Source organism: Gouania willdenowi, chromosome 16 (assembly GCF_900634775.1).
Source record: "Gouania willdenowi chromosome 16, fGouWil2.1, whole genome shotgun sequence".
NCBI lineage: Eukaryota > Metazoa > Chordata > Actinopteri > Blenniiformes > Gobiesocidae > Gouania > Gouania willdenowi.
The window spans coordinates 13342517-13355085 of record NC_041059.1 but is presented as its reverse complement, the minus strand read 5'-3'; the positions used below and the strand labels follow the sequence as shown (position 1 = coordinate 13355085).

The 12569-nt window shown below is 39.7% G+C and overlaps 1 protein-coding gene across 1 annotated transcript in view; it reads left to right on the top strand.

Moving 5' to 3' along the window:
• The window catches only part of adamtsl4 (ADAMTS-like 4), a 41085-nt gene that overhangs the window by 16762 nt on the left and 11754 nt on the right, over window positions 1-12569 (top strand). The window contains exon 5 of the mRNA XM_028470665.1: window positions 6388-6490. Coding sequence (XP_028326466.1) covers window positions 6388-6490 — 103 coding nt within the window. The remainder of the gene's footprint in view (window positions 1-6387; window positions 6491-12569) is intronic.

Sequence of the window (12569 nt, the reverse complement as noted above, 5' to 3'; positions counted from 1 at the left end):
ACTGTGTACATATTTAAGTGTCATTGACACATGTTTTTTTTTTCCTAATTTCTTTCCTTTTCTTGCCTGCTAACGCTGATCGATGGGCAGCATTTCCTCTCGAGGCCTCCCCTCACTTCCCTCCTCTCAGGGTTCACGGCTGAAAGCTTGGGCTCAGCCAAAAGATTAGCAAGAAAATGTTAATCACTGATCGTGCACACACGCCGGTAGGTTAACACATGCCATGGATCGGAGCGATTAAACCTGATTTATGGCCGCAGTAGCCAGTGGTCACTTGTTCTGTGCACATAGCGATGCTGTAATGCCTGAGGAATGACCGGCTAGTCCTAACCTGTGAGGCGGTTTGGCCAGCTGTGCAAGCGCAGACTTGAATGGTAAATAACTAATCTTTTCCACCTCAAAACTCATTAGTGTTGTGAGGCTGTTTGTGTTTCACTCAGGACTGTTGTGTGTGATCAGGAGCTTAGCGTGTGTAAGGCATTTACTGTTTTGTGTGTGGTTAGCCTAGGAACCCTGAGGCGCTAACAGCCCCCAACCCCCTCTGTTCAATCCAATTTACTGGACACAAACCTTTCTCCTCTGCTTCTCCCTGGCTCCTGCTCTGGCAACAAGACACATCTATAACTTTCACAGCTCTGTACAAAAACAGTGACGATTACCCAACCACCCACACATGCTCTCTGCTTAATGTATCCTTCCATCACGGACAGTTTTCAGCCTAGCTATAATCAATATCATTTCTTATGTTTTCCAAATCAGAAGACTCACAGTGACGTATCGGCCAAGATAGCGCCAAACAATCATACCACAAAGTAAAAAAGGAAACCCTGAGTGATAGAGCTGGAGTAGTCTCTGGAATATTGAAATAAAATACACTTAAACTATTTAAAAGCTAATAAAAATCTTTTATGTTTATTTTAGGACTGTTACTTTTTGTTTAGGATGCCATCACTCAGTTTAAATGTCGTGGATGGGATTAAACCCAATTATGTGTTGTTTGGACATTAACTATATATACTTCGTAAGATACTTCTTTCTAGTTTCACAATCCCAAAAACGCTTTTCAAGTCCAAACTGCTGTGTGCCTCTGTGGTTTTGGTTCCTCTGCCCTCGTGTTAATTCTCTGCCTATCAGAGCGTATACATGTACCCTAGACGGTGTCCTTGGTGTGTGAGGATAGGCCTCAGTGGGCAGCAAACACCTGAACAAATTAATAGATGGATGAATGGATACACCCATTTATGTGCATGAACTCTGTTTTGTTTGGATAAATGTCTGTTTTAATGTCATTATAATTTGAATAAATGTATGGTGTATTACTTTTGAAAGCAAAAACATTTTTTGGAAGAATGTTGGTCAGTTTGCTTGTGTGTGTGTGTGTGTGTGTGTGTACAATCACTTGAAAAGTTATGAACGGATTTTGATGAAATTTCCAGGAAATGTTGATAATGGGACAAGGAACAGCTGATTAAATGTTGATGTTCTGGCAAATATATAAATATATATATATATATATATATATATATATATATATATATATTTCCCATTCATTTCCCCATCCACACTGTGGAACTCCTGTTAAACATTGTGTGTGTGTACAATCACTTGAAAAGTTATGAACGGATTTTGATGAAATTTCCAGGAAATGTTGATAATGGGACAAGGAACAGCTGATTAAATGTTGATGTTCTGGCAAATATATAAATATATATATATATATATATATATATATTTCCCATTCATTTCCCCATCCACACTGTGGAACTCCTGTTAAACATTGTTTTTGAACATAAATCATGTCATCAACAGTGATGCCATCAGTGTATAATCCTAGACACACACACACACAAACAGACTAACGTGGAGACGTATGGATCCAATCGACCGTTTTCGAAAGTCTGCGCTAAATGAGCGCAGGTCCATTTATTGTTTGCTTCATTATAAATCTATCATGTATTATTATTTATTCTATCCTGTATTATTTCAAGGAATGTGTTTTAGTGTTGGACTCCCTTCCCATGAGCAAAGTGGATTTCACTTCTAAACTGGTGGATTTTGGGTTATATTTTTGTTTATTTTTTATTTTAATGGTTTTAGAAGGTTTTGGTTTTCTCAGTGATGTTTATTCTTCTCTATTTTTTGTTTTTGTCATTTAATCTAGTCTATTTCCCGTCCTGTTTATGTGGTCCCTGGTCTGTGTGTGCACATGTGTGTGTATGATTGAGTAATTAGGTCATCCTGGTCTCTCCACAGGTGTTCCTGCTCATTACTCTCACTATTTAAGGTGTAGGTTGTTAGTGTAGTAGATCCTCTGTACTTATTACTAATAGGGCTTTAGTTGTCGCTGTAGTGACATGTATTTTTTATAGTGTGTGTGTAGCTGGTTTTTGTTTATCTGATTTGGTGTTACATTAAACTTCTACCACAAAGATCTCACAGTTAACACAGATTGAGACACGTTACTCTTGCCTACGGCCATTTGACCATTCTTTACATTCATTCTGTGCTCAGAGAAGTGTGGAGGTTGACATGTCTGACAAACGGTGACAGGGTGAATACTCAATTACCAGTTTTAAGGTGTTTTCCTTGCTCAGCTGGAAGAATATGTGGTTCTGTAGTAAGATGGCTGATAGCATCCAAATGCTGCACTGACCAGCATTTTCAAAGTCTGATTTCTCATTTCCTGGTAATTTCAATATCAAAATCCATCCACCGTAATATTCTTTGTCTTTTTAGAATAACGGCCAAAGGACTGGATAACACATAACTAATTCCTAAAACTTCAAATTGAAATGCTATTACATATATGAACATATGTGGACTCTGATTTGTATAATCCCCAAAATGGCGACGCCCACATAAAAAGGGTATTAAAAAAAGTTGATATAAATGACAAAAGACATTTCCTACACAAATTAGTAGCACATTTTTATTATTACGCTTTAAACCTATCCTCTAAAGTGCATTCATGCATGGGTTGTGTATTGCTTTGCTCTCTATTAAACTAAAAGACTAGTGTTTTTGTTCCCGCTATGTCTTTCTCATCTGTCTGCGCTTCTACTTAAGAAAGGAATCTGTATTTATGCCACCTTTGCTGATGATAAATGATCTCTCTCAGCTTTCTGCTTCTGTAAAAGTCATCGCATTTCTACTCTCCTTATTGTTGGCCTCTTTAGTAAAGCTTCTTACTCCCTCTCACTCCTCCCCTCGAGTCTCCCCCTGCCTTTACAGGGTGACCCCTAACCTAGGCACTTTGAGCACACCAGTTCTTATAATAACACACACATTTTCTAACCGACTCACAAACCACTCGTGGACGTCTCCTTGCTCTTCTGTTTTTACTCTCACTTATTTTCCCCCTCTCTCCTCGCTCCATTCAGTCCATTAGCTTCCTGATGTTTTAACACACCCTAAACTTTACTGAGAGGGAATCCTTTCTTCTCATAACCAAATGCATGAATTCACGCACGCTTCTTGCATTCTTTCCTTCAACGTTCCTTTATTATGAGGACTGTTTTTCTCCTCTTTTTACAATGATAGCAAGTGTTAAATCTGCACACGTTGTCCTTGCATGAGCAACTGTTGTGTTATTGTTGATGTTAAAGCAAACACATATACATGACATGCTTCTATCCAGCTTTTAAACCCACCATGTTTACGTCCAGCAGAAATATTTACATTTTTACGAACACATCCTGGCTGATTTCTTGAATCACATGTTATGTTTGCACTCCTTTACTTGGTAGATGTGACTCAATCTAACACACTTATGGCGGGCCTGATCTACACTGCATCACGTTACCCATAAATGCGTCTCATCTGACAGTGTGAAGCCGAGGACGACTGCGACACAAAGTTTCACGAGCCGATTTTACACTGAAAAGGAACAACAGTGCACGGCCTTGTGCTATGAAACCACAAATATGTCTGTATACACACGCACATACTCGCATGCACACAAACGTACAGAGTGACAGTAATAAATTTTGTGGGGCCGGATTCAACGAGTGAATCCTTTGATGCCTCATCTATAAGTCTTTAAGTTAGACACTGCCAATGAGGCAGTTCACATGGGAAACTGTTGATGTGGGATGAAGTGTGTGCGTGTGTCTAACTACTCCGCCCCCATCTCCCTCGATGACGGATGAGGAACTTTCCAGCTGTTTGTGACAGCTGTATGAAAGACGAAATAAAAGGAAAAGGAGGAACGAATCAGCAAAGGGGAGAAGTGAAAGACAAGAAGATTTTGGAGCTGACTGAGATGAAAGCTGGGAGGAAACCAGAGATGTGTGTGTGCGCTATATCACAGGGTTGGAAGTTCGGAGTGTATGTAATTGATGAAGGACAATCAGCTCTCTGTGTTGAATTCATGCTAATCTAGCATTTATAATCTATTTGTTAGGCAATGTTCTATTCATGGAGACTTTGCACATTTCCTCAAAACTTCAAATGTTGGAAATCATCTAATACTTATTATATTTATACTGCACCATGACATTGACCTTGAATATTTATCTCGAGCCGTGAAAATCATCTGCATTGACTTGCAGCTGATGGTGTGACAGTTCACAGTCAGAATTGGATTCAAAGATAATAGAAAAGACAGAGGAATAAATTCATAAATTCACTGTAAAACAGTGGATGTTTGCCAAAGTACTTGGAAAAGCATGCCTGTCGAGCACCACAAATATTGTGCTCTGTGGAGGTCTGGTCTAGTTTCAAAGGTAAACATATTTGCACAGAAAATATTTATGAATATCATCTTTTCAATTTTAGTAGCCGTCCATTTGTCTCAGTGTGATCACTGTACATATTGTGGTCCAAACCCAACAGACTTATTGCTGGAGTATAGTGATCGGTGACATAGGGAAGTCTATCACACAATGGTAATGAGACTCAACCTGTCAGTGCATCCACAGTGCAGCATATTAGAAACTTCTTGTGTCCACACGAACACAGTGGTAGTAAATATCTGAAGCCCCATGTGGTGCTGTAGCAATGTTAGAGAAATCAGCTTTGTGTAATTTTAGAACCCTACTGTTCCGTTACTCAGACTTTTAGACTTGAACAGTGAAGAACTTTTCCAAAGATCTGTTCCAGTATGTGGAAGGCCTAAGCTACATGTATTTGGATTGGAAGAAGTAACAAGAGAACCCTGAAAATGTGCTTGGAGAGACATTTGCACAAATGACTGGATTTGAAGTGATGGCCTTCATGCTATGCCAACAGACATGATTTGGATCAAACCTACATTTCTACATGTTGGCACTCAGGCCACAGTATGAGGTCTTAGATTAGATGCTAACCTTCTGTCAGGTATGGTATAAAGACACTAAAGCCAAAAAGTGTCTCTAACATTAACAGCTTTTTATAAAGAACATCTTTCCCAAATTGAAAACATATTGGGGACTTCAAAATTTGTAGCTCATGAAACCAGACAAGAACACAAGAGAGAGAAAAGAAATAAAGAGAATATAAACAGAAAATCAGCGCCATAAAAAAGTATTCCATCAAATACTTGCGTGTGTATTTGCTTTGTGTCTTGGCTAATGTTGCGAGTACACTGGAATACTGATAGCTTGGGTTTATAACTTGTTTTATTCTTTTAACACAGAAACTTAAAGATGAAAAAGACAGAAATTAACCTTCATTTATACCTTGTAATATCAATGCAGGTAGGCTACAAACGCCCTTGGACAGTCTGACGGAAACATGGCTGGTAAAATTAGTGCCTGGATGGTCACATGAACCCTTAAAATATTGCGCATCACATGCAACCTATAAGCGTGTGTGTGTCTGTTTGTGTATCTGCGTGTGTGTGTGTGTGCACAGAGCAATTCTCACTGAGCTAAAGTGAGTACAAAGTAATCCAGCATTAGTGTGGTTCCTGCTTGATGTTGCAGCTGTGCTTTAAGGGTGGCTATACTCATACTCTTTCCTCTTTGTGAGGGCTTTACCAAAACGTCACACATTCACACACACACACACACAGATCACATGCAAGCGTGTGTGCTCATATAAACACACTCTGGTCTGTGGTTGCAAAGTCTAAAGCTACAGGGGATTTATGTGAGCAAAACATCCAAAAAAAATGTATCATTTCCATATGTTTTAAATACGCTCACTGAATCCAAAGCAGCATGGAGACCATGTGTGTTCGTGTGTGTGTGTGTGTGTGTTTACCTCTATGATATACACAAAAAACATATTCCCCTCAGACTTTTTTACGAGCTGTTTTCTTGCATATACGCACTTCCACCCTCACCTCTTCAGGGACTGGAGGCAAACAAGATCAGACTTTAATAGCTGGAAGGTTTATTTGCTTTTCAATATGTGGCACTGTTGTGTCGACTGATGTCTGTCTGCTGTGTTGTCTTTATAATCCAGGTGTGTGCAGGGGGTGTGTCAAACTCCAGAGCAGAGCAGTGCGCTGCCTTCAACACCCAAGAGTTCATGGGTCGCCTCTACAACTGGGAACCTTTCACTGAGGGTGAGGACTGAGTTAAAACACACACACACGATGATGATGGGGCCTCATTGTGATAATAAGCTTATAGGTTGAATTAAATGCCATGGAGTGGAGCAGAGTGGTATGAGGCATCTATAAATGAATGCTTTAAATTTTTCCCATTGCTGGCCTCCACTGCGTCCCACCACCCACCACGGTCCCCTCCAAGCCTACGTCACCATTCAGCATATGAAGGGTGGTGGGAGTCCAGTTGACTAGAGCAGAGATTATCAAATGGCGGTACGTGATACCCCATGGCACTACAGGGGGTACTTGACTGAGAGAAAGTGGAAATAACCGGAAATGATAATCACTGAAGAAATAATCTAAATGTAAATACTGTTTCATTCCACTTATTTACAAAGTTAAATTCCTTAGAATGTGTTATCACTCAATCATTCCATCATTATACTTTATATTATAGCAAAATATTGTATTTAAACAAAGGGGGTACTTGGATTCAGAAATAAGAGAACAGGGGTATTTGAGCCAAACAGGTTTGAGAACCACTGGACTAGAGAATGACCAGAACTCAATCTGTTTTTATTTTTCTCACTGAGAACTTTCTCTTATTCTCATTTTCCTCTAGTTTGTCCAACATCTCCCTCTCTTTCCTCCTCTCTCGCCAAGTTTCTCCTCCCAAGTCTGACGAAGCACTCAGATTCCTACTAACTGAGATAGAGACAGACACATAAAGACAGAGGAGGCGAGAGGTGATGGGATGCAAGTGTGTTTTTGTCACATGATCGCTGGTAACGAAGAAGTGGAATGTGTTGAGTCATTGTGTGTGTGTATCTGACTCTCTTATATGGTTTACATGAGAACAAATCAGCATTGCTTGCATCTGTTTGTCCTCCTCAACTGAAAGAGGGAAGAGATAAAAGACCATGAAAAAAGAATTTACAAAGGATTTACTAGGAATTTTGGAGGAAGATGGTAGAGAGAATAGAGAGAGTATAATGATCCGTGGGGAGGAATTTAACACAGCTGGATGATGATATCAACAGTTTGTGTCATTAGATTGAGCTACTCAGTATGTCCATGGTTCTCTTTGTGTTTACAACATTAGCGTATGCTATTGGCTCTGGTAAAGGCAGGCATACACTGTGCGATTTTTGGCCCATTTTGAGCCAATTTTTGACCCGTGTCTATTTTGTGGGATCGTGTGAGTCTCTGCTAGAACGTGTGTCGTGCATCGTGTAGTATACATGGGGTCACGAGAAGTAATTAACACCTCACGACCATCTCCCGATCAGCAATCGTATGCTCGTAAGAAAATCAAACGTGTTTGAAATCCAGTCGCTCCTCGTGAGGGTATCTCACAGTCGAAGCAGTGCCACGGACCGGCTTACCTTAAACTCTCACACTGTAGGACCACTGTGAAATTGACGGACAGTACTGCCCCCATCTCTCCAGCCAGTTCCTGGTCCATCACATCGCCGTCTTTTCTTTTTTAAAGCTCTTTTTGCTAAGATTTGCGAGTGTCTCTCCACTTCCGGGTTCTTCTTCTTCGTCTGTTTTAATGACGACGCTTCAGAGTTCTTCTTCTTCTAATTTGTTCGTTGCATTTCCGGTGTCACGGTCTGAGTTCCCATCGTACTGAGTTCCTCTTAAAATCTCAGTACATGACTGCTACGTACTGGCTTTTACTGATTTAGAATACTAAAGTTACCTTAGGTTAACTGTTTTTTGCTGCAATGTATATTATATTCATGTTTTTTTGGAGACTTGCTGTTCGTATCCCTGACATGGTGCTTGGCTTGGTACCTGAGATTCCTGAGTTCCTTCTTGACGGTGTTTGGTGATGGCGTGCCCTTCACCATGAAGAAGATTAACATGTCTATTTATTTCTTTGTGGCGTTGGAACCTCTCCTGCCTCGTATATTGAGCAGTTGTACATTTTTGTACAAGAAAAGGAGGAATTCACCGGAAACAAGACCTCAACGTGTCGTGTATGGACGTACAGTGTGAAAACATGCATCGTGAGCCGCGCACATTCGGGCTCTTGCACCTGAGTCGCACAGTTTGAGCTGTGAGTACAACGATTGAAAAAATTGCAGTGTATCCCAGCCTTTAGAAAAACACATAGCTTATGGATCGCGTGCTGGATTTGGACAGGTTGGTGTTACCTGGCTGATGATGTGTTGTTGCAGTAGTAATCTTATGGGGAAATATTTGTCTGTCTGGGAATGACTGTTTCATCTCTGTAAAGAATCAAAGCATAAAAAAGACACAGACAAGCTACACATCAAAGAATATATTTCTATAGATGACTATACAAACAAGATTACACAAGACTTTCTAGACGCACATTAAAGAAAAACCTGAAGCCGTCAATCCACCTTATATTCCTTTTTATCCCGAGCTAGATTAGCTAAGGCACGGCACGCTGATCTAAAGTTTTACAGTTTACTTCTAGCCTTTTGATTCCTATTAATTTAGTCTTTGTAATTTGTTTAGTTTTAAACTGAAATATTTTAGTTTGCCACTTTGTGCTTTAAGTCAGCATTCATCCACCTAGTAGAGACGGCAAAAATAAATGAATAAATGAGTGTTTCCCATTCTTTATAAATAAAGTCTAATAAGAGTTCATAAAGATTATAAATTAAATATGTAAAAGAAATCTGTGCCGTGACATTATGTAAAATAATGGTTTAGGACTTTTATGTTACTAAAATTAATTTGGAAAAAAATTAAAAATGTTACACAAGTGAAAAAAAAAAAAAAAAAAAGCAACATTCGTTAATTAGATTTTGTCTGTTTTTGTTTAATTTCTGTTTAATCGTTGTTGTCATGGGACAATGTGACAAAGTTGATACAACAGCAGTGAATCAAAGACAATATTACACACAAGTGCCCCATAACACAGATGCGCTTTTGTACAATAAAGGGAACTGGAATACACAGTGATGTCAATTTAGGTAATAACAGTAAGTTTTACAACCACATGCTTGTAATTGTAGCCCCCAGGCTGCTCTCTGTGACTGTTACATGTCCTGAGTCCTTTGACAGCATGATAACTGCTTTACCCATGAGAAGTGAGAAGAGGGAGAGTGCAATCTGCTAGCCACGCTATCCCAAGCTTAGAATCATCATGTATAGTCATTTCAATGAAGGATTTACCGTCTGATAATTCAACATGGTTCTTTATTGTGTGTTGGCTCACTGGGTCATTAATTCCATCAAGTTAATTTTGTCTTCTATTTTAAATAATATGTTAAGATTTCATTTAGTCAGACAACTTTTTTCAGGAAATTTACTTTTATCTCCTGACATGTTTCGACTGCCAACTGTCAGTCTTCCTCAGAGGAATCAGGCCCCACAGGGAACACTGTGAAGTTGGCCACGCCCAAAAAGACGCTGCTGAGGAAGACTGACAGTTGGCAGTCAGAACATGTCAGGAGATCAAAATAAATTGTCTGAATGAATGAAACCTTAAAATATTGTTCACGGGATGAGCACTGGAGTCAAGCAGTCTGCAAAAACACTCTGAGACTTTTATTTCCAATCTGCATTTTGCTCTAAGATTGTCACAAACGGCAAGTCCAACATTTTCAAACAGAATGGAATAGAGTTTAAGTTTGGGTGGTCGTTTCTTGCAGTAAGTACAGTTTACTCAGATTACTGTATGGTTATGGGCCAGAGGAAGTTACTCACTGTGACATGCAGTGGGTTGCCAGGCTGGGATAAAGGGATACCCATTGTGCAGTTTGGGCTGCTGTCAGGTGACGTCAGCCGGGTTCGACACACTCGCGCTGCACTGGAGATGATCCTTTTCCACTCTGCTAAATAAACTGAATCAGGCTGTTTACTCTGTCCGGTCCCTCTGGCCTCATCCCAAACTTTTATATCTGGCTTCCCCTAAAATACCCCGGAGGATTAGCAATGTGTGTACATTTCAACGTAATTAATTTTTCTCCAGCTGCACTTGTCGGATTTGCTTTGCATAAATTCTCACTTTGTATTTATGTTCAACACAGCAGTCAGCGTTTGTGCCTTTTTGCCCCCGGGGGGGACAGCACTGTTATGAATGTTCCTCTGGGCGGCGTGGCCTTACGTTTGGACGTGGTGATTTAAACAGTAAAGCTGTCGCTGCAGTTACAAACCACTGCAATGATAGTCGTGATTAATCTCCTTCTCCACCAGCGCAGGTCTGCACGCCAGTGACCCTTTCGCTCGCTAAGCGCTGCTCGTGCAGGTGTTGTTTTTCTTAAATATTCCCTTTTTTTTCAGGCCTCATCCCCTCTTTGCTCACCCGGCCTTCCCCTCTTCCTGTCCCACTGCCTCTCTCTTTCTCTCTCACTGCTGGAGTTTGTTTAGATGGTGAGATAGTGGGGAAGTACATTTAGACCCTGTCTGAACACTAAGCTCAGTGAATGAGATAGTGGAGGCAATTCGGAGCCCAGAGACGGTGCCAAAGGCAGGAGGAAAGCAGCAGCAGCAGAGGATAAATGAAAGAGGAAAGTCATGAAGGAAATGGTGAAAACAGGCTTAAGTATGACTACAGTAGATGAGGAATGGGAAGGAGACAGACAGAGTTCATGAGTGGCAACGGGATTCCACTTCAATCTCCCCTCTTTTTTTTTTACTGTCATTGTCTCCATTCTAATCTCTCAAAGATAAGCATGACAGACGCAGAAAGAGGAGGGAAAGTAAGGCTGGGAACGCTGCCTCCCTTTGCTTTTTCCTCCAAAAAAACATACTGTATATCATGTTTAGCACACGGGGTGGCTGCTCTAAAATAGATTACTTTAGCTTGGTTACTTTCATCTGTAAAAATGTTGAAACATTGAATGGTCTGTACTTGCTCAGTGCTGGAGCCTGTACAAGCTCTGAAAACTTAGAGGCAATCCGACCCACGTTCACTCCTACAGACTACTTTAAAACTCCAATTAATCTGACGGACATGTTTTTGAACTTTAGGATGAAACCTTATATTAAATGTACACAGGCTGAAGGAGACGAATGCTGTGAGATTTTATGGACATCGATTTTTATGTGGTCCAACCTGGAGCCACCAAGTGCTCGCAGAGAACGCAGAAGTCAGGGTTCACTGGACCTCATCCTCTGCAAAAATAGTTGTTCAACCAATGATCAGGCATGGTAGCTTCCATTTACAAATTGTACTGATAAAGCGTGACAAAAAGTTCCTATGAATGAGATGGAGATCATGGTTCTCTAGTGTTCATTTTATTGACTAAACATTTTCATCATACGATATTTTGTTAAGGGACAGTAACTAACTGTGACTATAAGTGAATAAAAACTATATTAAAAAATACTGATACTTCCCTTAATGATAAAAATGAAATTACAATTTTGTCACATGGGATGAAATCCAATCAGATCTCATGTGATCACATGAAATCTGTTAATACCATATCGTATCAGACTGATAAAAGGTAATTGATTCTTTTTTTTTTTTTTTAAATTAACTTTTATGCTTTTTATTTTAGTCGATTATACCTGTAATCGACTAAAATATTAATGTTATTGAGTTTACTAAAACTAGACTATAACCGGAATAGTCCAGTGACTAAACTTTGACTACGACTAATACTAAATAAAGTTTTTCTCAGTGATTACTTTTATGAATTTTGGTCACTCTTTGTGTTTTCCAACTTTACACAGTTACCCAGACAACATCCCTGGATATTGTTTGAATGCCTTTTGGTGTGTTATATGGTCACACTTTGCTTTAGAAACTCAGCAACAAACTGAACACTAAAACGGATAAATGTCCCCTGCTGCCAAATCCAGTAATGCTATTAAAACGTGTAAACATTATAAAGATTACTTTTACCAGCAGGAATGAAAACCATTGTGTCATATATTATCATTTTGTAACGCTGTGCAATGCTACACATCAAAACCTTCTCTTCAGTCACTGCTTTCATAATAACAAACATATCTTTTTATACGACGCGGCCTGGATGATACGTAAATAGTGTTTAAAAGTCGTCCACAGTTTAAAGGCAGCCCATCTGTATTTCACTGGTAGTAAAGAAAGAGGAAGAAAGCTATGAGGACATCCGTAACTTTGTGACCTTTTCACATTGAA